Here is a 26,886-nt window from a genome sequence, read left to right as displayed (position 1 = left end):
GTTTTCAAAATATTAACCAGAATACTTAGAGTCTGACCAATGCCTAGAAAGATTTGTCGTTTATCCTAGAAATAAAACTTGGCTCATACTACTTCATAATACCTATTTCTTTAGGCAAAGAAATAGATAATATCTGTTGTCAGAGTTAATAGACTGAACAGACATTCTAGGATAAATATGATTAATGTAAAGCCTTTAACTGCCATAGAGCAGTATAAGGAAAAGTTTTAAAGAACTAAGCTGGAAATCTAAATTCGTAATCGCAATTTAGATCCCAATGAATAAGAAATGTCAGTAGTTCATACCCCCTGGAACATTACAGTCTCTCTTACCAAGCATTTGCTTTCTGTCTTCCCTTCAATGAGTTTTAGATGTCTGTGTGGTTCATTTTACTTTGATTTGTACTTTACCCTGAATCAACACAGACCAGCCAGCTGTAAAGAAAAAAAATGTGTACACATTTCTTAGTTTATATCAAAGTAACTGAGCTAAAAACAGTTGGGAAGAGGCATGTCCTTAACTAAGATTTTTCCAAGTGTGTAAAAATGTAGGTTTCATACAGGATCATAAAATTTTTAAGTCTAGCTCAATTTTTAAAATATAAGATCATCTAGAATAAAAATTTAGGCCATGTTATTGTTTAGGAATCTCATTTTTCTAAAAAAAAAAGATAAGATTTTTATCTTTCATTATCTTTTTACTAAACATCACATTTTCTGCTGTCAAACATAACATTTCATGAATAAGAAAAATAGTCTTATTAAAATATTACTATAATTTACAACTTTACTAGAGATGATATAGTATGTTTGAAAGATTCAACATATGCTTCCATATTCCTTTTACAGATTTATTGATACAAATGTATATATTCCTTCATCTGCTCAAAGGATGAGTAAATCAAATATACCAGCTGACAATTTCAAACTGTGCTAAATATTATATGTAAAACATTCTCCCTTAAAAACTATGAAATGCTACGAAGAAATGGTTCCTTTCAGTATTGAAACACAGTTCTGTAACTGAACACACGTATTCCATCGTTCATATAACAATGAAGCATAGACTTGAAAAATGACAAATCTAATTAAGAGAAACTCTTCCAAAGCAACAAACGGGGACCAAAACCCAGTAAATAAGAGTTCTTATAAATAGCACTCCTGGAATGCTTTTAAGCCACGCACTTGCTTATCATTCACTGATTATTACTGGCTACTCTTCTCTTTCACAATTTATCAATCCTACTGTTCTCTGTTCTACTGCCATGATAACGTTAGTCACTGACTAAATTCCATAACCTAAGAGCATTCATACGGTGGTGACATGTGCTATCTTCAGAGCCCCTTGTGATAAAGCAATTATGTTCTCCCGGTGTCATAAGAATTAACAGGACCAGATGTCATGATTTTTCCTGCTTAACAGAGGAGGCCTGTAAGGAGCCATGATGTGTAAAAGTCACCTCAACTCTTGCAATCTGAAAGAAAACACAAATACCAAAAACAGGCAGCGTCTTTCCTAAGGGTAACAGTGAAGAATAATGGCACTGACTCAGGTGCTAAAATGTTCCTTCGGTGAATAACACCAGTCTGTCTAGCCTGTTCAGCTCAGGCATTGCAGTGAACACACAGAAAGAACAGATCTGTAAAAATGTCATCTGTCAGAGTCGTGCAAGCAGGTTCAACATCCTTATTAGGAGAAACTAAACTGGACTTGAGAGAGCAGCACAAGGGTAGACGATTTGAAATTCTGCAAGTCTATATTTGTATTTTAAATGCCACAATTATTTTCCTTAGGTTTGTAAAAACTGTCAGCATTTTGACTTGTTGAACTGACAAACTGATCAGGAAACAGTTTTGAATTTTACAAAGGACTCTACAAACTTGAAAGATAGGACCGTGGAATCTTAAGTTATGTTAAAAAGTTTCCTAATTCCGTAATTAACAACTTAATTTAATTCATGATATTGACCTATTATTTAGTTTCCTTTGTTCCAGACTAAGGGCAAAGAGAAAATTATGCAAATATGCTGAGTTGGAAATGATTTCTCTCAGCTGGTAGACACCATCTGGTTTTCCATGGTAGAATGAAAAAGGTAGAATATAGGAACAATGGACTAGCATGTGATCCCAACAAGATTTTGAAAGACACTGAAATTTTTGGAAGTAGCAAGTAGTCTTCAAGCTCATCATTTGGCTAATTAAAAAATATAGATAGAGGAATGTAAAGAGGCCACAGCGAGTAGGTAGCAGAACCAGCTAAGATCTCTGACCTAGTCCCATTCCCCCAAGCACCTTCTTTCTTGTTATATGAGATTAATTTTATTACAGAATTGTCTTCTAATCTGTAACCCAACAGGATGATGAGATATAGTATATAATTAGTCCAAAGCCTGTAAATGTAAAACAAACATATCAAAACAAAATAAAACCAAAAACAAATGAAAAATATCTCATATGAAATCAGATTATAAACATAGAGTTCAGCAAAACAAATAAAAGGAAGAAAAAGAATGGTATACATGTAGTCTTTATGAAAATACCTTTACTTGGCTTTTATATACATTCTCTTGTGGGAATGAGTATGGGCTCTTGTTTTTCTGAAAAGTAGCTATGACATAACGATAAAGAAAAAACAGCTCATTTTTAAAATTTCTAATGGATCATTCTAGAAGATGAAACAATATGTTAATAAAAGTGGCTTGTTTAGAGAGGGTTAAGATGATTTTTAAAGCATGAGTGAATTTTGAGATTATCTTCACAAGCAAGCCTGTTGGGTGATTTTCATGAACTCTGCTAAGAGGTGAGTACGCAGCTGGCCTATGGTTTTACTTCTGGAAAGGCTGCCAAGGCCTGTTGGCTACTGGAGGGTTGGTGGGTGGCCTCACCTTCTGCTGCAGGGCACTCAGGGCTCAAAGGTCAAGAAGGAGCCCCATGAAGCCAAGTCCCTATTCCTAAAGCAAGGCTGCAATAGCAGAAAGAGCACAATTATCAGAGACAAAGGAAAAAGGAAGGAAGATGTGCACAGCAGGTCTGTGTGTGTGTGCACCAAAGGCTGCTCAACGGCCTGCGAAAACCCTGCTTATGCCACTGGCACCTGTGTGGCCCTAGACTAGTGACATCCGTGGCTGTCCTCAGATTCTTCATCTGTAAAACCGACATAGTAATTTGCCTACTTCACTGGGTTGCTGTGAAGAGTACATCAGATCATATATATAAAGCATCCGGCCCCATGTAGCATACAAGTACATGCCCACTAAAGACTGTTTTTAACTGCATTTTAAAAATTGTGGTAAAATACAGATAACATAAAATTTGCCATTTTAGCTGTTTAAAATTTACAGTTCAGTGGCTCTAAGTACATTTGCACCGTTGTGCAACCATCACTACCGTCCATCTCCAGAAATTTTTCACCATCCCAAACTGGAACTCTGTACCCATTAAACACTAACTCCCCATTTCTTTTCTCTTCCCCGGACCCTGGTAACCCCCATTCTCCTTTCTGTCTCTATGGACTTGCCTCTTCCAGGTCCCTCATATAAATGGATTCATAAAGTGTTTGCCCTTTTGTGACTGGCTGATTTCAGTAAACATAATGCCTTCAATTTTAATGGCATCATGGGTGCTAGGTTTATGCTGCTAGATTGAAAAATAGTCCCAGAGAAGGCAGGCACTCCCACTCAGCTATAGAAATTCAACAAATACACATTTTGTCAACCCAAAACAGATACTGTATCAGCAATAGGGGCTGATGCAGTATCACACAAACTATTTCTTATTAGCTTAAGCAGCTTCACTAACCTAAAGTTCAGTGACAACTGTTCTTTTTGGGTCTCTTTGAACAAACAACTTTCAACATCTCCACCAATTAGCTGTTCCAGCTACATCCTCACATCTCTCAAAAGTTACACAGAAGTAATCAAGTGATGGCTCTTCTGGGAACCCTGAATTCTATTCACACCTCCTTCAATGGCCTATGAATTCCTATTCTTCATGTATAGAAATAGAAAGAAGAAGGGACAGTTTGGAGATGTGCTTAAAATATAAACTTTTATTGAGCTCAAATTCAGCCATGTAGTTATCTTGGATCTCTAACTCTAGCTACAGTGCAAAACATACAGAATTTAACTAAATCACATTAAAAAGACAGTTGACAAACCTATTTTTTAATTGTTGTTAAGTTGAACTCAATTCCACAACTTCTGAACTTTCAACCAATCTTTTACTCTGAGGATTCTCTAAATATTTATGCTGCCTTTGAGTATAGATTCATGGTTCTTTATTCCTCAGTATTTGCACTGTTGCACACATATTCTTATCTGGTAATGTTATCTGAATAAATGGTGATTTCTTCAAAAGCAGAGATCAGATTTAACTTCTCCTGGGGAGTACTCAAAACATACCATGTCTAGGTAATAAATATTTTTGGCAATACCATGAGGTACTTTCTTTTTCATACTTCTCTATGTAGATGCATATACAAGCTTCTTTTAAAAAACACTCAGACATCAAATTTGCATTAATTATTCACAAGCTACTATGAAAGCCCCATGAAAAATGAATAGAACCTCAAAACCTGTGGGATACCATCAAGCATACTAACATATACACAATGGAAGATAGAGAGGGAAAAAGAATATTTGAAGAAATAATAGCACAAAACTTACCAAATTTGTAGGGAAACATTAACCTACACATCCAAGAAATCCAGTGAAATCTAAGTGGGACAAACTCAAAGAGATCAACACCTAGAAACATCAAAATCAAACTGTTGAAAAGCAACACAAAGCATCTTGAATGAAGAAAGAGAAACAACGATCCTGAGTAAGATGAACAGTTTATCTGTCATTAAAACCATCAACGTAATTTCTATATCCAGCAAAACTAACCTTTATAAATGAAGCAAAAGCTAAGCCACTTCCTAATAAACAAAACCAAAAATTCATCACTAAACACTGAAAGGAGACCCTCAGTCTGAAATGAACGAATTCTCAACAGCAACTCGAATCTACATTAGGAAATAAAAAGCATCGGGAAAGGTGACTATAGAGGTAAAATATGAAAGTCAGTAGTATAATTGTACTTTTTGCATGTAAAAGCCTTGGAATCTGAGCTGTAGATGATATGCAAAACCTGGTGATGTGGAACTTAGCCTTGGAAAGATCTATGCATGTGTTTTTATTGAACATTAAACCTTATTAAACTAACTCACAAAAATTGCTCATAAACTTGGATCCAACAGGAAGGCTCTCAGGCTTATCAGGTTTCATGCTGTAAAAATACCTCCTGTGTTGGAGCCAAGATAGGAGAGGCCCAAAAGGAAAAGAGAGAGAGAGCGAGAGCGAGAGCGAGAGCAAGAGCGAGAGTGAGAGAGAGAGAGGAGAAGAAGAAGAAGAAGAAGAAGGAAATAAGATATGAGGTTTAAAATGCAAAACATTTTAATACTGAAGGTAAATTCTTCAAGCAATTACTAGGCTTCAAAAAAGACAAATCTAAAATGGCTGTTTTGAGATGCTTTCAGTATTTTCTATTACCCCCTATGGGCCTTTAGAACCTCCCGTATAGAGCAACGGAGAGATAAGAATTATTACTTTCATTTTATAGGTAATAAAACAAGCCTAGAGATATTGATCAACTGCTCCCAAACAAAGAAACTAAAGCTACAATCAATAATAAAATCTTGTTCTTCTTTCAGTGCAGTGAGCTCTGTCCATCCTGTCCCATTCTCAAACCAAAACCATTTTTTCTGTGACTAAGATTAGGAATCCAGGATGATACAAACTAGACTTTGTAAAGGGGCACTTGTATCAGAGGGTGTAGAACCTTCTGGACTGTGACATATCTATTTTATGTCTTGGTAGTATATACAAGGATCTTAGATATGATCTAAAATGTCAGATTTTTCTCTTCTCTGATGCCTAAAATGCCATTGACAGTTAGCAAAAATATACAACTAGACCAGGATTTAAAGGCAGTTAGTACTGTTTGTAAGGTTAACAAATGATATAATAGTACATCAAGTTCAAAAATGACAGAAGACCCCCTACCAATAAAGAGTATAAAAAATTTCAGTTCTCCAACCCTAGAGGAAGAGTGGGGGAGATGGGCCCCCTGGCTGGAAGGGGGAGCCCCACAGGAACCTAGTCTCTTCTGGGCTCCAACAGCCCTGAATCAATACACATGTGACGATTAATTGAATCAATACACATGTGATTTATGCTGTTCTTGACAGTGCAAAATCTATGCACGTAAAGGTGACGCACAATGCACTTCTCATGTTAACTACAGCTTGATTCAGATATGGTCTGTTTCTTATTTTATCACAGTTATTACTTCTCTGCAGAAAATTAGTTAGATATCTGAATAATGTTGAAAGCTTTTTGTTCTACTTTCCAAAATTAAGGCTTAATCTTCTGATTGGTCTAGTGTCGATTTCTAATCAAACTGATAACTCTATTGCCTCACACTAAAGTCCCCTTTAGTGATATCAGCAGGGTGTAGCAATATAAATACGAGGGTGCCAAAATAAATGTATATACATTTTAAGAAAGGAAAGAACTATTAAAATTGTAATATTCAATATATACTGATAATGGAAGATGAATACAAGTCACGTTTCACTTCTGCAATTATAAGAGGTGCTCAAAGTGGTTACCATCAGCATCCAGAAACTTCTGATTATGGCGAACTATTGCTTGGGCAACGTTGACCAAAGTGTCCACTTGTATACATTTTTTTGGCACCCCCAGTATAAGATCAATTTTTATGAAAAAATATTTTGATAACTGGGAGTAGATAGGGGTAGACTGTCTAATAGTTGATTCTGTAAAGAGCTACTTTTAGTGTCTAACAAATATAAGTAACATTGGAATCTAAACACAGGAAATCTAATAAAATAATTTATTAGATACAAAAATATGCACAGAGATACAAAAATATACAAATATTCAGATAAATGTTCACCTTTGCTAGTACTCTAAACAGAAATTAAAGCAATGTTGTATAATTACTTACATTTTAAAGGAATTATTAATAGCTAATGTGGGGTGCATTGTGATGAAATTAGCATGTTAGTAATATTATGTTGACACTGTCAACTGGTATAATCACTTTGCAAAGAGATATGAAAAGCTATAGCCAGAGACAGAAGAACATTCAAACCCCGTCACTGTGCAAATAATTCCACATCTGAGAATGTATCTCAAAGAAGTTATTTAACAGAGCCCAAAACCATATGCACAAAATTGTTATGACAGATGTCTTTATCTGTAAAAACAAAATTATGGAATTACCTAAAAGTCCAACAATAAATGATGATTTTATTTGAACAAACTATGGTAAATCCACACAATGCTATATCCTTCTATGATTAAAAAGTTTGATTTCAAAATATAGTTGAAGGAAAAAGGCAGAATCCAGAATATTCTGTATGCCACAGTTACAACTATAAAAATATGTATTCTTTTGGAAAAAGACTGGAATGCCATTTGCCAGAACAAAAATATTTCACCAAAAGTGGTGAAATTGTGTTGTGTTCCTACATATTTCCTTTAATATTTCTTCTGCATTTAATACTAATAACTTTTAATTAGTTTGATAGGGAAAGCTCTCTTTCAAGTTGTTGTTTTTCAATTTTAACAATAAAAATAAAATTTAAATCTCTAATGGGATTGCACAAATCTTTTCCCCACAAACTGTTTTATGGGGCAAGGTAACATCGAACACTGTGGCATCTCCAGCTGATAAAGCCAGCATCTCTGGTTTCATCCTTGAAGGCATCCCCATATACGTATATTAGCTGCCAGGCCTTTCTAACAGTACTCTGTCATTTAATAGAAATCACACTTTAAAAAATGATGTGGAAAGCTGTAGCTTTAGACCATTGTTTCTTTTATGATATATGGGAATATACAGCCACATGTTAACTTTCTTTTCTCTCTTTTTTTTTCTCAACTTCTTTGGCAATGTAAAGATAAACAGAAAAGAAGAATAATAATTCAAAAATTACTAGACTTCTTTATTTAACCTCCATAATCTTTTTTGTGCTCTCAGGGTTATCCCCATTCAGGAGTTCTGGTGCTTTGCCATTTGGGAATCGAGGGCCACTTTGAGAATCTGCTGAAGCTAGAAGATATTCATATATACATAGATGGGTATTGCATTCAGAGGGTTTATGTTTGGCCTTCCCTTCCAGCCCTCTCTTACTGGCCCACGGATACCCAATTATGAGTCCCATTTCATGGAGTTATTCACTTTAAACTTTCATCCAATATGTAAATAAAAAACAACTCAGAACTTTTCCTTTGCTGCCTCTCCTGGATATTACAGTTTGGGATCTCAGAGCTAAGTTCTTTCATTATTGGTCATTGCAGAAAATGTAAGCATGTGATTCCACTGTATGTACTGTGCTAATCAGTCTATATTCACTGTGAGAAATATTCTCACAAATACCGTGAAACATAGATATTATTATTCCTAATTTTACAGATGATGAAATCGAGCCTCAGAGCAGGTAAAACTTGCCAAAGCACACGGTAGTTAAGGTGTTGGTGTAGTATTCAAAGTCAAGTCTAACTGGATCCATAATTTTTTCAGTTTTTTCTGCTTTTAATCATAGTCAGAAAAAAAACCACCTGAAATTATAGGTAATACAATAAATAAATAGAAAAACCTGCATAAATTGGAAAGATCATATTTGTTTGGAGGAAAGGAGCTAGAGGGAGTTGCCATCTTGGTCTAAGGATATTGGCACACAAGTGCAGTCATAAAGTCCATGTTCTAGAAACTTATAATGTCACAATACCAGAAATCGTAAAAAGTGTATTTGACACTAGTCATTTTGCTTTTTGGGTTTTTTTTTTTGCCTTTGACACTGGAAAAGTAATTATCTATAAAAAAAATTGCATTGATTTACTAATTTCATTTTAATGCAAGATGAGAATAAAATGTATGATTTCTAAATGTGCTTTCATGCATTTGGGGTTTGTAGTGACTTTAAAAAGTATAACTAACATAAAAATTGAAATTGTGCTGGACTAAAAGAAAAATGAAGATCACACATTAATAGTTTATTGAGCATTCTAAAAAGTTATTTCATAATACATAGACATACATCCATATACATATATACATATTTTTTAAAAATTCTCTCCATTTATATTATTGCCCAAATTGAAAGAAAAGTTTCTGTCATTATTGGGAACTTTGAGAATACTAGATGAAAATGTTAAATGGGAATAGAATAAAGTCTCTATAAAGACTTATTTTAAACCTTAACCATTAAAACAAAAATCCATGTACTTATCAGCCCTAATCAAACATTAAGTATTAGTGAAAATGAGAAGTGACTAGGCCACAGGAAATAGAAATCTAGGATTGAGATAGAGAAGGTAGCTTAGAAGGATAAACATCCCTGTGTAGATTTCTATACTTCAAAACAGAACTGAAAGTAACTGGAGGATAAATTATTAAAGTAATTATTTTGGAATAAGATAGACTGACATTCTAATTACACAACAGTGACATTTTTGTGCCCAATTTCATGTCTGAAAATATTCAAAATGACCAGTGGAATGTGTATTTGGCAATTTGGATACTTGGCAATTTGGGTTTTGGATGATGCATTTGCCTACTTCATAATGGAATTCTTCTGCAGAAACAATTTCCAGCAGCTATTGCGTGTCTGATAATGTTCTTAGATAGCAGGCAAATTTATGGGAAGTGATGATTCCAGATGTCCTTCCAAATAAACAAGTATAAACCAATTTCTGAATTAAAGGTGAGTGGCATTTGAAAAGCCCAGCAATTTGTGTGAAAAGTTGAATACCCAGAAATCCTTGTTCATTAGTGTATACATCGCCAGCCTGGTCAGAGGCTAAAGAAATACAACTGTGGTATACAAAATTTAATTGGGGCCAACACAAGAAAGGAAAAATGCTATTTTTAGAAAATTTAAAATGAAATGCAATAGAAGTTTACTGATTGTGCTATATGATACAACACAGAGCAAAGGATTACCACATACAGATATTTCTTAGCAATTTTTTTTTTCTCTTAAAATAAATTTAGTGTAGGTTGGAACAACTGGAAACAAAAGAGTTAACTTGGAAAGTCTTTTCAAGTGAGCTGTACTTTATTGATTTAAAAATATTTCTATGTCCTATTAGCACAGGTATTTCTAACCTTATGATTTTTATAGGCTACGGTTTACATTTGGGTCCTAGAATTATTATTTTTTTCCAAAGCCTTCCAAAGAACGGCACCAATAGTATGATCTTTTCTTTAAAAGTTCTAAACCAAATCCAAACACCCAAACATCCAATTATTTAGTGTGCTGGAAAGCTCTGTGCATAAGTATTTTAAACATTAGATTTCCATTTCTGTATTTCATTAAACTCAAAAAAAATTTTAATGTGATAAATCAAATCTTAATTCACAGTAACACAGGAAGTCAAATCACCCTAATTTACATAGAAAAAGGTCTCAGAAACAAGCTCAGTGGTTAGGCTGTCAGCTTGACCCACAAAGCAACAAGTGACTGCCTACAGCTGGAAAAAGCATTTTCATTTTCTACTCTCTCTCTGCTATCTCCCTCTCTCTCTCCAGATACTAAATTGATCACCGTAAGATACAGTTTAAAATCAGAGATACAGTTTTCCTTGCTTAAACCACCTAGACATTTACCTAATAACATTGTGAATGACAACAGTTCTGGCAAGATAAGTAAAACTTTCAGAAAGTGAAGCAACTGATGTGATTTTAGCTGAGTTCATTAACAATTCGGTCCATTCCTGTTTTCCTTAAACCACACCGTGGGGCTGGCCTGCCTCCTTGCCCGTATGCTTACCGCAGGAATGAGGCTCTTAGTTCGAGGAGACATGAGGCGGCTTTCAAGCATGCCCAGGTCCACGTGGGCCCAGAGGGAGCAACCTTCACAGGAGGAAGAACTCAGTAAAAAAGCTCAAGGCAGCCAAGTCTTGCTTTGCTGACCAGCATAGCAACTGCTTTTCTTTCCCTGGATGGCTTGGGCTGTGTAGTCGTAGCCAGTGTGACTTTCTAAAGTTCTCCTGATTACAAAAGCTCTCTCTATCCCAGAACCACGTGGGCGGGCAGAGGAGCCCATCAAAAACAATCAACAAACGCCAAGTGGGAGGGTCTTTTTCTACTCTGAATGACGTCAGCAGACTTGGAAGAGGGAAGCCTGCACACACACTTGTGCAAGCAGAGTAATGTTTTATTTATATCAGATGCACGGCCAGTGCTTAAAGATACCTTCTTCACTGCAGAACGACAGGTCACACAACTGACAAACTGCTAGCTAGCATTCAAGGAAACCACTGGACTGAAAACAAGTCTGGAATAAAAGTGAGAGCATTCTTCTATTCCCACCCAAAGAAGAAATATTTCCTTTTTTACCTACAAGAAAGTGATAATCTTTCTCTTGTGGTCACCTTTCACAATGTGTATGAAAAATATAACATTTTTTCATATGGTCAAATGAGTACCATTTAAATAAGTTTCATTTTAGTGAAAAACTTCTTTTCATCAAGACACCTTTAAAAAGTGAAATGATAACCACAATATTCTGGGAACATTTCAAAGCATATAACAAAGGATTATTAGCCACAAAACAGAAATAACTCCTATTAAGTCAATAAATAAAAGACCCATGATCTAAAAGGATAAGGAAAAATAAACAAACATGAATAGGTAAATCACCAAAGAGAAAATCCTAGTAGCCAATAATCATGATGAAATGCTTGACTAATGCAGTACCAATCGGAAATAGAAATCAAAATTACAATTTACCATTTCACACCCAGTAGAGTGGAAACGTTTAAGATATCTGAAAATAGCAGATCTCAGTGAGGCTGTCAAGCAGAGGTTGGCAAAGTCTGACCCACAGGCCAAACCTAGCCAGCCATCTGTTTTGCACAACCTGCAAGCTAAGAATGTGTTTTACATTTTTAAATGGTTGGGGGTGGCGGGGGAGAATCAAAAGAAGAACTGTATTTGATGACACATGAAGATTATAACATGAATGTCAAATGTCAGTGCCCTTAAGTAAATGTTTACTAGGACACAGTCATGCTCCTTCATTTATGAGTCATCTATGGCTACTTTTTTGCTAGAACAGCAGAGTTGAGTAGTTGTGATAGAGACCGTAGGTCTCCAAGGCTTAATTATTTCCTGTTTGGTCCTTCACAGAAAACAGTTTGCTGACTCCTGATGTAGAGCAACTAGACTTTCATGCATTGTTGGTGGGAGTATAAATTGGTACGACCGCATTAGAGAGTTAGTAGGGCATGGTGAAGTTAGAGATGAGCGTACCCTTTGCTGGGCCTCCCATTCCTCAATATGTAACTCAGGAAAACCCTCCAGTGAGTACACAGGAGGCATAGGTACAGAATGTCCCTAGCAACACTGGGGCGGTATAGTAAAACAACTGGAAACAACCTCAATGCCTATTGACAGGGAAGTGGATAAACAAAGTTGGAGACACTTTTCAGCAACGAAAGTGCATGGTTTACAAGTGAACTATGTCCATGGATAATTCTCTACATTGTATAGGTACAAAAAAATTGCAGAACCTTAAGAATCTGTGACACAATTCGTATAAAGTTTGAAAATATGCAAAAATACTATATACTTTATGTAGGTGGTACAAGTATAAAGATAAATATGAAAACGAGTACCAAATGCAGGATAATGTTTCCATCTGGATAGGAGTATGATTGAAAAGGGTTAATGGGGGGGCAACAACTCTGAGTGATATCTTATTTCTTAAACTGGGTCATACCTACACCACTGGTCATTATATTACTATCTATGCTTTCTGTATTCTGAAAAAATTCATAATAACTAAGTGAATTGTTCATAATAAATAAACAATTTTAGAATTAGGAAAAGTAGTGAAAAGAATCATGATACAAAAAATGACTATTCGTTACACAGGCATTAAAATGTTTATGGGACACTTTCATTATATAATAAAATAGATAAGATATATGGCAGTCAGTAAAAAAGAAAAATGCAGCCTGCTAATTTTTTCCCCCACAATGACGCCACTGTTAAAAATATTTTTTTAAAAACTTTAAGGAAACATATGAATCTTATTTATAGTGGCCGCCTCTGTGTAGTGGTTTAAGGGTTTTGCTTTTTCTCTTTTTTTTTTAATTGTTTTTTGAACTTTTCTACAATAGGTTTATATTACCTTTCAACCTCAAAAAAAGTTTTTGTAAGTATCTAACAGGTAACCAAGGATTATCTAGTTTTCTAGGGAAATTAGAAATCTTTGTTTAACTCACTCTTTACTATGGGTTAGGGTATTTCGTATCTCTGTGAAGGGAAAGAGGAACTTGTAGAAAACTGACAGAAATGCAAATGAATTTGACCAGTAGGAATGAATTCATCTGACAGAAATGCTAATAATTTCTGTCTTATATAAAAAGTCACCCCCAAAATTATTGTTTTATGTGATAACCAGTTTTGGATCTAATTTAACAATCCTAGCCCAGTATTCTTTCTTTCAATGACTATAAATACTTATGTCTGTCCCATAATCTTTAAAACTGGCATTACCATACTGCTGGTTCCCCTCAATGAATTTTTAAAAATCTTTAGCACATATTTATTCTATATTTATTTGAAAGAAATGTTCTGAAATTTTTGAAAAATTGTACGTGGACACCAGTTTTTAATTCGAAACATAGTTTCTTTTCTGACATTGACATATATGATCACTAGCTTTCCATATCTAGTCCACATTAATTTATAATGGCACTAAAATATATTTACAATGGAAAAATGTTAACTAATGTTGATTTCAGTCAAGAAAAAAACAACTGAGGTTTGAAGAAAAGGATAAGGATGGAAATTCTGAATGGAACACATAGGAATTTCAAAGCCTTTCCAAACTCTTATAAAGTCTCAAACACTAAAAACAGTATTTTCTTATTACAGGCATATCATTCTTTTCATACATTTTTTTCTCGCTTTCATGTGGGATTGAATGATATCTTCTTGAGGTCTCTGGGAAGAACATAAAGAAAAAAACTGAAAAAGAGAAATTAAGGAAGAAGTGCAGGCATCAATGACGAAGGGACTATTGAGAGTAAGAACAGAAAAGGGAATAATTGAGGTACATTTGTGGGAATAATGCCAGAAAGGAAATGATGAATTTGAGATATGAGATAGTTTATCATGCCAGAAACCAAAAGAAATGACAAATCCAAGAAAATGTGGTTACTTTCTAGTGTTAAAAGAATAGAAAAGGGAAGGGTACATCAATATCTAATAGTGATTTTTTTTTTTTTTTGGCTTTTCAAGTTAGATGTTTATAACTTAGGGAATGTCTAAAATACACAGCCATATTATAGAATAAACATATTAAAAATAACATATTTTCTGTTTTTCCTAGGTACAAGATAACTTCTCTGTTTAGAATGCATGTTCATTGTTGAATATTCCAAAATAAAGAAAGAACCAAAAACAAAACAGAAAACAGCAACACTTATTCTTGTCGTCCCTCAGGTTCCTAATCTATAAAAAGGGAATAAGACTTCCAAGGATAATTGTCAGGAATACACAGAACATGTAGCCATCTGACACATCAGAGATGCCAAATAAATGTTAGTTTTCCATACTATAACTAAGTGGTTTTCAACTGGGAGTGATTTTAGCCCCAGGGGACATTTAGCAATATCTAGAGACATTTATGATTGCCACACGGCACGGGGCGGGTGATTTACTGGCATGTAGTATGTAGAGATCACAGATGCAGCTCAGCACCCTACATTGTACAGGACAGCCCCCCACCACAAAGAGTCATCCAGCGGTGGCCTTTATGTCAAGGCTATCGATGTGAAGTACTTTTTAAAAATATTTATTAAATTTATTGGAGTGACATTGATTAGTAAAGTTACATAGGTTTCAAGTGTACAATTCTATAATACATCATCAATATATCACATCGTGTGTGCACCACCCAGAGTCAGGTCTCCTTCCATCACCCTATATTTGACCCCCTTTACCGTCTTCTACCATCCCTCCCCCTTACCCTCTGGTTACCACTAAACTGTTGTCTGTGTCTATGAGTTAAATGATAACCTAAGATGACACAATGTGAAATTCAAATCATATCTAGATTTCCTTCAGATCATCTGAAAGTAGGGGAGGGGACTGGAGAAGCAAAGGGGTAGGGGACAGGAGAACTAGACCACTGTAAATTTGGAAGATCTCAGAGCAGCCCCTAGGAGCTCAGACAAGTGTCTGGTTATTCTGTGATTCTCTGTAGGAAGAGCCCGCAGAGACCAGTGGGGCAGCTCGGCATCAAATTTCAAATGGAAGGACCTGAGGTTTCTGTGGTACCCTACTGGCATTCATACCAAGAATATTTTGCCTTTGCTTGTTTCCCCGTTCACTTCTACTGCACCATCACTCGACCCCCAAATTGCCTTTGCTAGACCGTGAAAACGGCGTAATGAAAATGACATTATAACTAGAGAATTCCTGGAGTGCTATTTTTATAACTAAAGATGCATGCTCACTAATCTGCCAAGAGAAGGGTTTGTATCATTCTGTTTGTATTCGGAATTGTATTATCTGCCTCCATAAACAGAAGGCAGAGAGAACACTTCAGCAATACTGAATCCTCCATCGGAGGCGGCTTTCCCATTTGTTGTTTTAAACTTTAAAACAGCAGCAGACCTTTCTGGATGACGAGGTGGTAGCCACAGTACAAATATGTTATGTTGCCAGGAGACCAAAAAAAGAAGGAAAAAATGCAGAATTTTGGAGGTCACATATTTCAAGCGGCCACTCCAGACTTCAAAGTCCAGACTGTTTATCTGCCCTGCAAGGATTGTGAAAAAATTCCCGTGATCACACCCCAGTTGAGACCTTATGCCATCAATAGTGTCGTCTCTGATTACAAAAGACCATGATACGTGTCCAATATGGGTGATTACGGCGCGCATTAGCCAGACGATGAATCATTACAGTAAAACAAAACTCGAGCGTGTGTGTACACTTGAAGTCTTACAGGTGTTTTTTGGTAAATAACAGCCAAAGACATGGTTTTCTCAAGAAATAAAAATAGAAAACAACTTCAAATACCACAGTAGAAAACAACAACAACAACAAACCCTAAAACAGATCAAAAATAGTCACATCCACAATCGGGTTTTCTTTCCACCTAATGTGTGTCACTAATCGTTTTGAAATTTCATGTGACGACAATTCCAACAGAACTACTGGTTATTGACGGAGAAGAATATGGTAAAGAACAAAGAAAGCAATTCTGTCCCAAAGCTCTACCATTTAACCCAAATAGCTGTACTACTGAATTTGCTGCCTCATTTTTTCAGATTTTATTCCCCTAAGCAGCCCGCTGCCAACCCTACCCTCAGTTCATCTAGCTGCCGATAAGGGGAGAATCTTCATTTATTAATAGATCGGAACCACTCAAGTAAATGAAGTCCCCCCTCTTTTTAATTCTCCCCACTGTGAAAATGGGGAGAGAACTCAGGTAGCTTTTGCGCTCCTCTCTCCTCCATAAACCAGCTGCCCTTACTTATATATTCTATGCTTTATCATTAGTTAGGCACTTACACTGGCTAAACAACTTCCTTTCTGAGGCACTGTTTTCATTTCAAACGTCACAACCAACCAAATGCAAGAAGGAAAGGGACGCTCTCCTGCACTGTCCCCTGTCCCCCATCACTGGATAAGACACCCGAAAACAGCCTTGAGTGTTGTTGCTAATGAAAAATCACAGTGATTTTTATCTACGTCAAAGCTGCTGCTTGGAACAATTCTAGGAAAAGCAGGAGGAGAGAGGGTTTGGGGGGTTCCTTTGACCTCTTTATCCCCCCATGGATCTGTTCCATGGTAAATATGACCCTGAAAGGCGCAGTGTGTAATTTTTTGGTACTTGCAACCTGCATTTAACATAGCAAGACTCTCTTTCTATATCATGCAATGTCTTTTGCAGAGTTAGTTATAAAAGAAAAACTGCTGATTACTTCCGGTAGATTTGAATGAATCTATGTAATTCAATGTGTTATGTTTAATGTTTAATATTTCCCCTTAATACAAATGTCATCGAATTATTTAATATAAGGTGAGTGTTGAGGACTAGCAAGGTTATATAAAATACAAATTTTGCACTGTTTTGGAAATGCTTTCCACCTCACATTCCATTTTCCAATCCTCCTCTCCCAGCCCGTCTGTAACCTGCTATCTTGGGGGTTTTCCTCCTGTAATTTTCACTTTTCACGTGTACTGAGGGAATACTTTTTCCCTACTCTCAGTTTCTGTGAGGTTGTCCCACATGGTCTAGTCCTCTAAGTTCCAGGCTCTGGCATGTAATTAGCATGTAATAGCTGCTCACAGGTGGGATGCTTCCAAAGGAACTCCTGATTCTCTCCTCCACACCCCAGTCTTGCACACGGTAGTGAATAGCACCCCATCCCCCTGGGATCTAGACCAAAATGCATCAGCAAGTCCTGCCACTCTGGCAGCCAACCTTTGTCACCTCCCTCATGACATCTTTAGCAACAGCCCCTAACTCATCTCATGGCTGCTGTCCAATCGCCAGAGAACAGCCAAAGGGGTCTTTCTTAAAGCACAAATTCGCTTCTGTCACTCCGCTGCTTCAAATCTTTTCATAGTTTCTCACTGCAACCAAAATAACTGTGGCTTGCAGGCTCTGGTGACAGCTGGCTCTTGGCCACATCTCTGACTTCATGACCCCTCACTCTGCCCCGTCATCACCACACTGCAGCCACCCTGGCCTTCCCTTTGCCCCCAGATCGTGCCAAGTGCATTCCTGTGTCAGAGCCTCTGCACTGGCTCGTTGATCCGATCTGCTTGGATTGCTTCCCTGCAGACACTCTCATGGCATCATTGAGGTCTCACTTCAAAACTCATCTCCTCCAAGAAGCCCCGACCTCTAGGACTGAGGTGGGACTGCTCTTCATCACATTACCTTATTTGATTTTCCATAGAGCATGTAGCAATAGTTGAAAGTACCTTATGTATTATTTATCATGTTTGCCTTCCCATAAAAAAGAATGTAGAACTTATGGCTTGTCCACCATGCTAGTTTCAGCTTTAATATTTACCACCATGGACATGATTTCTTACTGCTTTTAGAGTAATACGATCTGGCCCAGAACCCAGTAAAACCTGGAAGCACATTCAGTAAAGTGGAAGGTGCACTAGACTTAGAGTTAGGAGACTAAGTTAGTCCTAGCTCTGCTGCCATTAACTAGCCGGTTACTTGATGTGCCTGAGCCTCCCAGTGTAAATAGAGATTGTTCAACTAGTCATTGCAGAGGGAGGCTAATGACTTGGTCCTACTACTAACAGTTCTAAAACTGTTATTCTATTAAGCATGTTGGAAGAAAAAGACTTTATGTAATCGTCTCAATCAGAGCTACCAATTATAATCTCTAGGACATCCACAATAAATTTAAGTAAAAAAAAAAAAATAATGGTCAAAATAACCGGTACTTGCTTGGTTAACTGAATTTTCACCTAATTCTTAAATTCAGGCATGTTGACATAGTAAATCCTAAAAGGAGTATATCTGATATCTTGCTGCATTTGTGTTTGGTTATGTAGTATATACCTTTATGAAGTATGCCAAACATTTTAAGGATTAAATAATGAATGTGACTTTTATGATTTCTTAGTGTTATCTTTAAAAAGAACCCCTAAGTCTTTAAAATTTTTTCGGCTTTATTAAGGCATAACTGATATAAAATTGTAAGATATTTAAAGTGTATATCATGGTGATTTGATACATGTATAAATTGTGAAAGGATTCCTCCTGTCTAATTAATTAACACATCCATCAGCTCACATATTTATATTCTTTTCTTGCTGAGAAAATTTAAATTCTACTCTCTTAGCAAATCTCAATTATACAATACAGGGCTGTCAGCTATTGTGACCATGTTATACAGTAGAGCCTCAGACCTTACTCATTTTATAACTGAAAGTCGGTACTCTTTTACCGTGTTTCCCCAAAAATAAGACCTAGCTGGACCATAAGCTCTAATGCATCTTTTGGAGCAAAAATTAATATAAGACCCAGTCTTATATGTTATATTATGCAAGACCCGATATTATATTATATTATATTATATTATATTATACCATGTCTTATATTATATTAAAATAAGACCGGGTCTTATATTTATTTTTGCTCCAAAAGATGCATTAGAGCTGATCGTCTGGCTAGGTCTTATTTTCGGGGAAACATGGTACCAAGCTCTCCCTATTTCCCTCATCACCCAGGCTCAGGCAACCACTTTTCTATTCTTTGATGAACATCTACATTAAAAAAAAAATTATAAATTCAATACAACACAATAAAATAAAGAAAACAGAGCTGGAAGAAATAATGAATAAAGGTACCACAGAAAAAGAGTACACAGGACTGCTAAAAATAAGATCATGAGCCAAAATGTAATGGTTCTTAGCATGTGATTTCATGTTACTAATTTCTCCAATGAAAAAATAAATTAATCCTATTTTCTAGATATAAATTTACTGTTATGCACAAAATGCAATTGTCTATTCCCTGATTTTAAGGACAAACACTGGCATATGTTTTAAAGCTTGTATCTCCCTACCCTACTATTTTTATTGTAAGAGTTGATTTAGGAGGACCAACTCTAAGAAAAAAATATATTCACAACTATTATAAAAATACTATGGACATAATTCATTATTTGCTTTTTGACAATAAAAACTTGAGACTATTTCTCTTATTATTGGAGGAACTTTGGAATATATTACAAGTGGAATATAAAACAAGTGTGTTTTAAAACTGCTTGGCACTTGACTCGGGAGAACCTTTTTCCCGAGTGTTTAGCATTCGTTTCTGTAACATAGTTGTGCACCCACATCAAGAGTATCTATTCCTACATGGTCCAGAACACATACATTTAATTGGAATGTGTCCTGTATCACAGCTGAGTGAAGAAAGGATCAGGGAAGCGATGAAGAATAAAAAACAAAAGCCCCCTAAGTGAAGGACAGAGCACAGAGTTAGACTACAAGTAAAAACTGGAAAATACATACATCTGTGGATTTGCAGTCCTAAATTCTTTCACCACACACATTCCCCAGGTCAGCATTTTCCAAAGTGTCTTCTGAGGACCCCGAGGCCTTTTCAGAAGATCCGCAAGATTAAAACTATTCTCTGATGACTATCAGTTTGTTCTTTGCATCTATGAGTCTGTTTTTCTTTTGTTTGTTCATTTATTTTGTTCTTTAGATTCCACATGTAAGTGAAATCATAAGGTATTTGTCTTTCTCTATCTGACTTATTTCACTCATCAGAATACCCTCTAGATCCATCCATGTTATCACAAATGCTAAGCTTTCATTCTTTTTTATGGCCAAGTAATATTCCACTGGATCAAAAGGTGAAGGGATGAAGAAGTACATATTGGTAGTTACAAAATAGTCACAGGGATGTAAAGTACAGCATAGGGAATATAGTCAATAATATGGTAATAACTATGTTTGGTGTCAGGTGGGTACTAGACTAATCGGGGAGATAACTTCGTAAATTATATAAATGTCTAACCACTATGATGTACATCTGAAACTATATATAAATGTAATATCGAATATAAAATAATATTGAATGTCAACTGTAATTAAAAAATAAAAATTAAAAATAGGTTAAAAAACTATTCTTTGAGTATCAAATAAGAACCGGAAATAACTCAACATAAATATTTGGGAGATAGGAAGGTTTTTACGTCTCCTTATTCTTTCAATATCCAATGAAATCATCTACTACAAATCAATGACCTAGGGTTTGGTCCATGCAAACAGGTCAGGAGCCCTGAAGCTTGCCTAACCCCTGATAATAGGTGACTCATTTCATTGAGCCCCAAACCTATTTCAATATAAGTAGTCTCTTTAAAATAAATTTCTAGTTATTCCACAATTCCAAACTGGTTTTTAAAATTAAGGTGACAGTATGAGTTGTTAGTTCTCAGGATTTGCTGATGTGCATTGAGACCTGGTAAGCAGAAATCCTTAAGTTTATGTGTAAACCAACTGTATAACTTAAGGACAGCTAACCCTTGAACAGTGCGAAGGTTAGGGGCATCAACCGCTCAGTCAAAAATCCATGTGTAAATTTCGACTCCCCCAAAACTTAATAGCCTACTGCTGACCAGAAGCCTTACTGATAGCATAAACAGCTAACACATATTTTGTATGTTATATGTCGTGTATGATGTATTTTTACCATGAAGTGAGTTAGAGAAAAGAAAATGTTAATAAAGTCATAAAAAAGAGTCAGTACATTTACAGTACTTATTGAAAAAAATCCCTGCATAAGCTGACCTGTGCAGTTCAAATCCGTGTTGTTCAAGGGTCAGCTGTACACTTAAGTATAATTGTGATTATTCTGTGAATTATGCATATGGAACATAAGTGGATAAATCAAGTAAATGCGTAAACCCTGCCACTTGCTTGAAACCAGTGTCTTTCAGCCTTGCTGCCAAGTAGAATCACATTGGGGATCTTTAAGTTAAGCCAATGCCTGAAATCCACCCCCTGAGATTCTGACTTAATTGGTCTGGGATCAACTTAGATGTGTGGATTTTTAAAAGCTCCCTGGGTGATTCTAACGTGCAGCCGAGATAGAAAACTACTGCTTTAGGGCCAGATACATTCTCTTTTTTTCTGCAGGTTTCATTGTTGATTGTTCAGTCTTTGAACCTTGAATTCATGTAGTTTTTAAATTTATACCACAAAACCTACCATTTGGCACTTTTCAATGTCTGTAGACGGTTGAGTGGCGGCTGCCATGACATGCCCTGTCTCCAGGTGTCTTGGACCGTTTCAGCCTCCCTTCTAGAACGGGCTGCAATCTCATCAATTCTCCACAGGCAGCTCTTGTTTTTTGGTATCCAGTCCTAACTCCATCTGCCTGTGGCACTTCTTGTCTGTCCTCAATTCCCATTCTGCCTTCACTCAGGCCTGTAACTTGGGGTCTCCATGCCCCAAGGTCTCAAATCAGCTCTGCAGGTCGGTCCCCACTCAGTCCCAGCTCCCGAAGCCCTAGTGAGCTGACCCCTTCCTCACTCACAAGAGATTAGTCACATACTGTCTTCAACTTCTGCCCTCAGGAGAGTACAGGCATGAATGCAGTCATTAAAAACATGGCTGGTGCCATTTAGTATTTCCAGGTGTGCATATTTCCACAAAACAGTGTTTATGTACATCTGATATATTTAGAGGCTGAAGACATGAATCAAAAGAAAACAGTGTTTTTATTATGAACATGTAATGGATATAGTTACCAAAAACATGTTCTTTATATAACAGGCATGCACTTTTGTGGCCACTTGGGCCCTGAAATCCACAGGTGCTTTGGAATAACATATGAACATATTTGAAGGTATTATCTCAAAGAGAATGAACACCTTGGAAATTTTCTATGCTATGGTTCCTTAATATCATGGAAGTCTGACTTATTAGTCTTCAAGGAAAGCTGGTCAATGAAAGTGCTTTTGAAAATCATGACTTCCTACTTGCTGCATTCACATGAAGCATAAATACAATTTTAAGCATATCCCATGGTTAGAGGAGTGAACTATCATCCTCCAAAAAAAATAAATAAAAAAATAAATGAGGGTTTCTTTAAGCAAAACTTCCTCCAAGCGATCTGATTTAGTTGCAGTATTTAATCTAAAGCAGTCAGAGAGCTAAGCAGTACTGAGGAAGGAGGAGTTGCATGTCTACAGCCACCGGTTCCTTTCCCCTGGACCATAAACACCAGGAATCCACTGCTCTTGTTTGTTTATTTTGTTTTTGCTTCTGTTTTGCATAAATTACCAAGAAAGAGCAGCAAAGCTGGGTCAATATGCAATTGCACTTTGGGTGACCAAGGCTGAGCAGTCGCCCTGGAACATGATTTTGAATTCAAAGCTCCTTTTACTTTGGAGAAAGGCTTTCCGTTTACTAATTATTTAATTAGGATTTCCACATTTAACTCAAGGTAGCATTGACCATAATCATGGTTCACTCATTCTGAAACAAACCATTCAACCCATTCCACCCCTCCCTACTGACTTTTTTTCCCTTTGATTCAGTATACTAGCTCCATTAATTGTAGTTGCTTCTATCTTTGGTTATTCGTTTACCTTGATAATTGAAGGCAAAAGAGACAGCGGGAATCAGCATCACAAAGGACTGGGTTATAGTTCTGACACTTCTGCTTGTGACCTACAGCAAGTGACTTTCCTCTAGAGGCCCCCGTTTCTGCAACTGAAAAGTGGAGACACTCTGGACTGGCTACATAATTTGTGGGGTATGATGCAAAATGAAAATGCAGTGCCTTTGGTTCAAAATTAAGAATTTCAAGACGTCACCAGCAGAGAATCGGCCTTTCTAAAGCCAAGGTCACGTGTCTGGGGATACTAACTGTACATCATTCCTGGGGCTGCTGTGAGGAACACATGAGATAATACAGGTCAAGTTCTAAGCAGTGTCTGGCACGCTAAATTCAAGGTAAACACCAACTATTTTAAAAATGTTATTTCTGTTACCCTGTATTCTATGTCACACACTTCGCAATTGGTTTACTTATTTAATCTTGAATATCCCTTTGTCACTACCATCCATTCATTCAATAAACATTTGTGATGGCAATGACAGCAAAAGACCTGCATTGTGGGATGGGCCCTAGATGGACTCCAATCGGTATGTTAAGACCCCTTTCTAGCTTCTCTTCCTTTCAGAAGCCTTCTCCCTGAGAAGTTCAGGGAGAAGGCTTCCCTTCATTATCCATGCATATTTCTGTCATAGAACCAATCACTCTGTCTATGCAAATAGTTATCTAAAATGCCTCTCTTCCCCTTAAGTCTGTAGCAAAATCTATGTGAGCAAAAACTGTGTCCACTCATCGAGTATCGCTGTGGTCTATCACATAGATAGTGCCTAATAAATACTTGAAAGATGAATGAATGAATGACCTATTAATTCTTTGCAAGCTAGAGTGTTATCCAAGACTCATTTGCCTTTCTTGACATTAGATTCACGCATATGCTCAGTTAGATGCTTAAAATAGTATTTTGCCCCAATAAATTTTTAAAAAGTTAAAAATTAAATAATATTTCCCCTGCCTTTGTATATAGTATATTGCGTATTCCTTACCTTGTGGGTAATGTTCAATCTGCTGTATATCAGCAGGCTATTAATAGCAGAATGTGTCATGTTCTGCAAATGACTTTAAGATGGAGATAACTAGATTTATGTTGTCGCATTTTGATATGTTCAAAGAACTGTAATCGTATTGTAACTCCTTAAAACATGCCTGAAAGAAACTCACTGCTATTATTTTCTGAATAGAAAAATAAAACAATAGGAAAATCTATCAACAGCTTGTAACTTCTAGCCTTCTGCTTCCCAGTTCAGTGTACTGAGTGTGATTACATCTTTTCATTCAGACATCCAAGTAAGTGAATTTTCTGGTATTGACACTCATTCCTGTGAGTGGTCGAAAAATGTCACATTTAGATGCATTCTGATGGAAGTAATCTCTAATTCCATACATTCTTACATCGAATATATGGAATCGACGTGTACCTTTTATTGCTGACTCGGGTTCATAATTACGAACATTAATTATTGCACTCTGATTCTATTAGTGTTCGAAAACTAAAAACAGCCCAAATGTTCATCAACAGTAGAATGGACACACAAAGTGTGATACAGGGCCAATAATGGTATATTATATAAGTAAAAATCACAGACCAATCTCAGAAATGTAATATTTAGTGGAAAAAATCAACAAAAAAACCAAGTCTCCAAAGCATATATACATACAGTATGGTTTCATTTATATAAAAAAATGTAAAAATAGGTAAAACAATTCTATAGTGCTTAGGGATATGTAGAGGAATGGCAAAGATAAAATGATAAAGAAAAGCAAGGAGTTTATCACCATGAAAGTCAGGACAGTGGTTACCTCTAGGCTAAGGGAGCTTGTAGTGATTATAAAGGATAAGGAGGAAGAGAGGTATATCTGGGGCCTGCTGGGAAACGTACTTTTTAGTCTATTTTTGGAGGAAGGGTTTACGTGGGAGTTTGTTTTCTAGTTATTTGGATAACATAGATAAGTTGATGCTTTTTGGTTACAATTTTCTATGTGTATTTGGTTCCTAATTTTTTTTTTTAATGTTTTAGGCAGAAAGTAAAACTTCTGAACTTAATTGGTGACTACTGTGCATACAAAAACATTGAAAGTCTATTAACCTAAAATGACTGCCAGCTGTGGTCTCTACAGCAAAAATTAGATATTTTAAGAATTTATTCCTTTAATGTCATGTGTTGATAATTTGTCATCTACTTTTGGCTTTCGGCTCACCAATATAGTCATTATTTCTTTCACATGCATTCATTTTGAAATTATAGATTTACATAACTAACATAAAATACCACTCCATTTTAGTCAAAGAAATAAAATCACATAGTTAGAGATATTTTGTAGCCCTCAAATCATAGTTTCTAATCTGCTTATTTCATCTCATCCAAGGTCATTTTGTAAAATTATAGAGATGTAGGATGTTTTTGTAGGACAAAAAAAGACTGTTACATGCATCTACAAATAAAACAACAAAACACTGAAGGAGTTGGTAAACAGCAAAGTTCCTCAATAATCAACAAATACTAACAACAAAAAATCTGCTCACTGCCTGCTCATTATAAGTCAGGAGGCTTCATCCATGAAAAATGAGTCACATTTTTTTCTGGGTGTTATTCAGCTCATTTTAATGATTTCTGCCATTAGCTGTGCTCTCTTGGAAATCGGAGCATAATACTCTCAAGAGACTTTAGCATCCTAGGAAAGTAAGTTTTCTCACTGTTGACAACCCCCAACTCTCCAAAAAATTTACAAAGAGAGGGCAGAGAGCAAAACATGCTTCATTCAGCAGGCCAGAATTCATACGAGGTCATGGCTCCTGTGTTGTCACTTATTTGGACTACTGAGGTTACCAAAACATAAAAAAACAATTGCCTCTGAGTCACTAATTTGCCATACTCCAGGTAGCTTGTGGAAGAAATTAAATCTTCAGGGAACTGTGGCATTCCCCAATGTATGCAAAGAGCTGAAACACATGCTAAGTCAGTCTCCCAAAGTCTACTTACATCATCATATTTATATATCAAGTTGATTATCTATGAATGTGATTGGTTATGTTGGGTGGGGGTGGGGGTTGTTGAGAGTATGTAGAGGTGTAAGGGTGACACTCTATTTTTTATCTAACATTCTAGTTCAATTTAACAACGTAATTTAGTTTAGGACTCTTTAAAAGATTTTTGTTTTGTTTTTCTTTCTTTGCTTTGCTTCTCTCCCCTCAAGCCAGTTTTAATGACTCTATTTACTCAAGGCTGAATGCATACTTCCCTAATTTGCAGAACAACTGGACTTAATTAATGGCCCTGTTTTCTCAAGGCTACTGCAGGCAAACCTCCTAAATCTGTTTATCACCCAGGACACTGAAGTTACAGCCCTCAGACATCTGCTTACTTAATAACCGGAGATTCCCTCCTTTAACGGGGACTGAGATAACTTTATCTCTGAAACAAACCAGACTCTGGACAGTGTCTTTCCCCCCCCCTTTTTTTTAAAAAACTTCATTGCCCAGGAATTGCTGGACCACCTCCCCCTTTCCTTTGCTCTGCTTCTTCTTACATGCCTATAAAAACCTTTGGCTGAACTGGGAATGGGGAGATGGTCTTTGGACAGAAGTCTACCATCATTCTGGAATGCCAGCATCTTGAATAAACCTAGTTTTCTTTCCACCAACCTTGTCTCTTAATTATTGGCTCACGATGCTACAAGCTG

General features: G+C 36.4%; 1 protein-coding gene across 8 annotated transcripts in view; it reads right to left on the bottom strand.

The window, feature by feature from the left end:
- CACNB2 (calcium voltage-gated channel auxiliary subunit beta 2) overlaps positions 1-26,886 on the bottom strand; it is a 324,544-nt gene that overhangs the window by 146,234 nt on the left and 151,424 nt on the right. Inside the window, exon 1 of one of the 8 annotated variants that reach the window (XM_033100598.1) lies at positions 10,843-11,122. The exons of the other annotated variants lie outside the window; for them this stretch is intronic. Within the exon in view, the coding sequence (XP_032956489.1) occupies positions 10,843-10,893 (51 nt within the window). The 5' untranslated portion in view covers positions 10,894-11,122. Of the gene's footprint in view, positions 1-10,842; positions 11,123-26,886 lie in introns of those variants that run through there. 8 annotated transcript variants of the gene reach the window in all.

The sequence above is a fragment of the Rhinolophus ferrumequinum genome (assembly GCF_004115265.2).
Source record: "Rhinolophus ferrumequinum isolate MPI-CBG mRhiFer1 chromosome 5 unlocalized genomic scaffold, mRhiFer1_v1.p scaffold_110_arrow_ctg1, whole genome shotgun sequence".
In the NCBI taxonomy this organism is placed as follows: domain Eukaryota; kingdom Metazoa; phylum Chordata; class Mammalia; order Chiroptera; family Rhinolophidae; genus Rhinolophus; species Rhinolophus ferrumequinum.
This window is presented reverse-complemented; position numbering and strand designations above follow the sequence as displayed.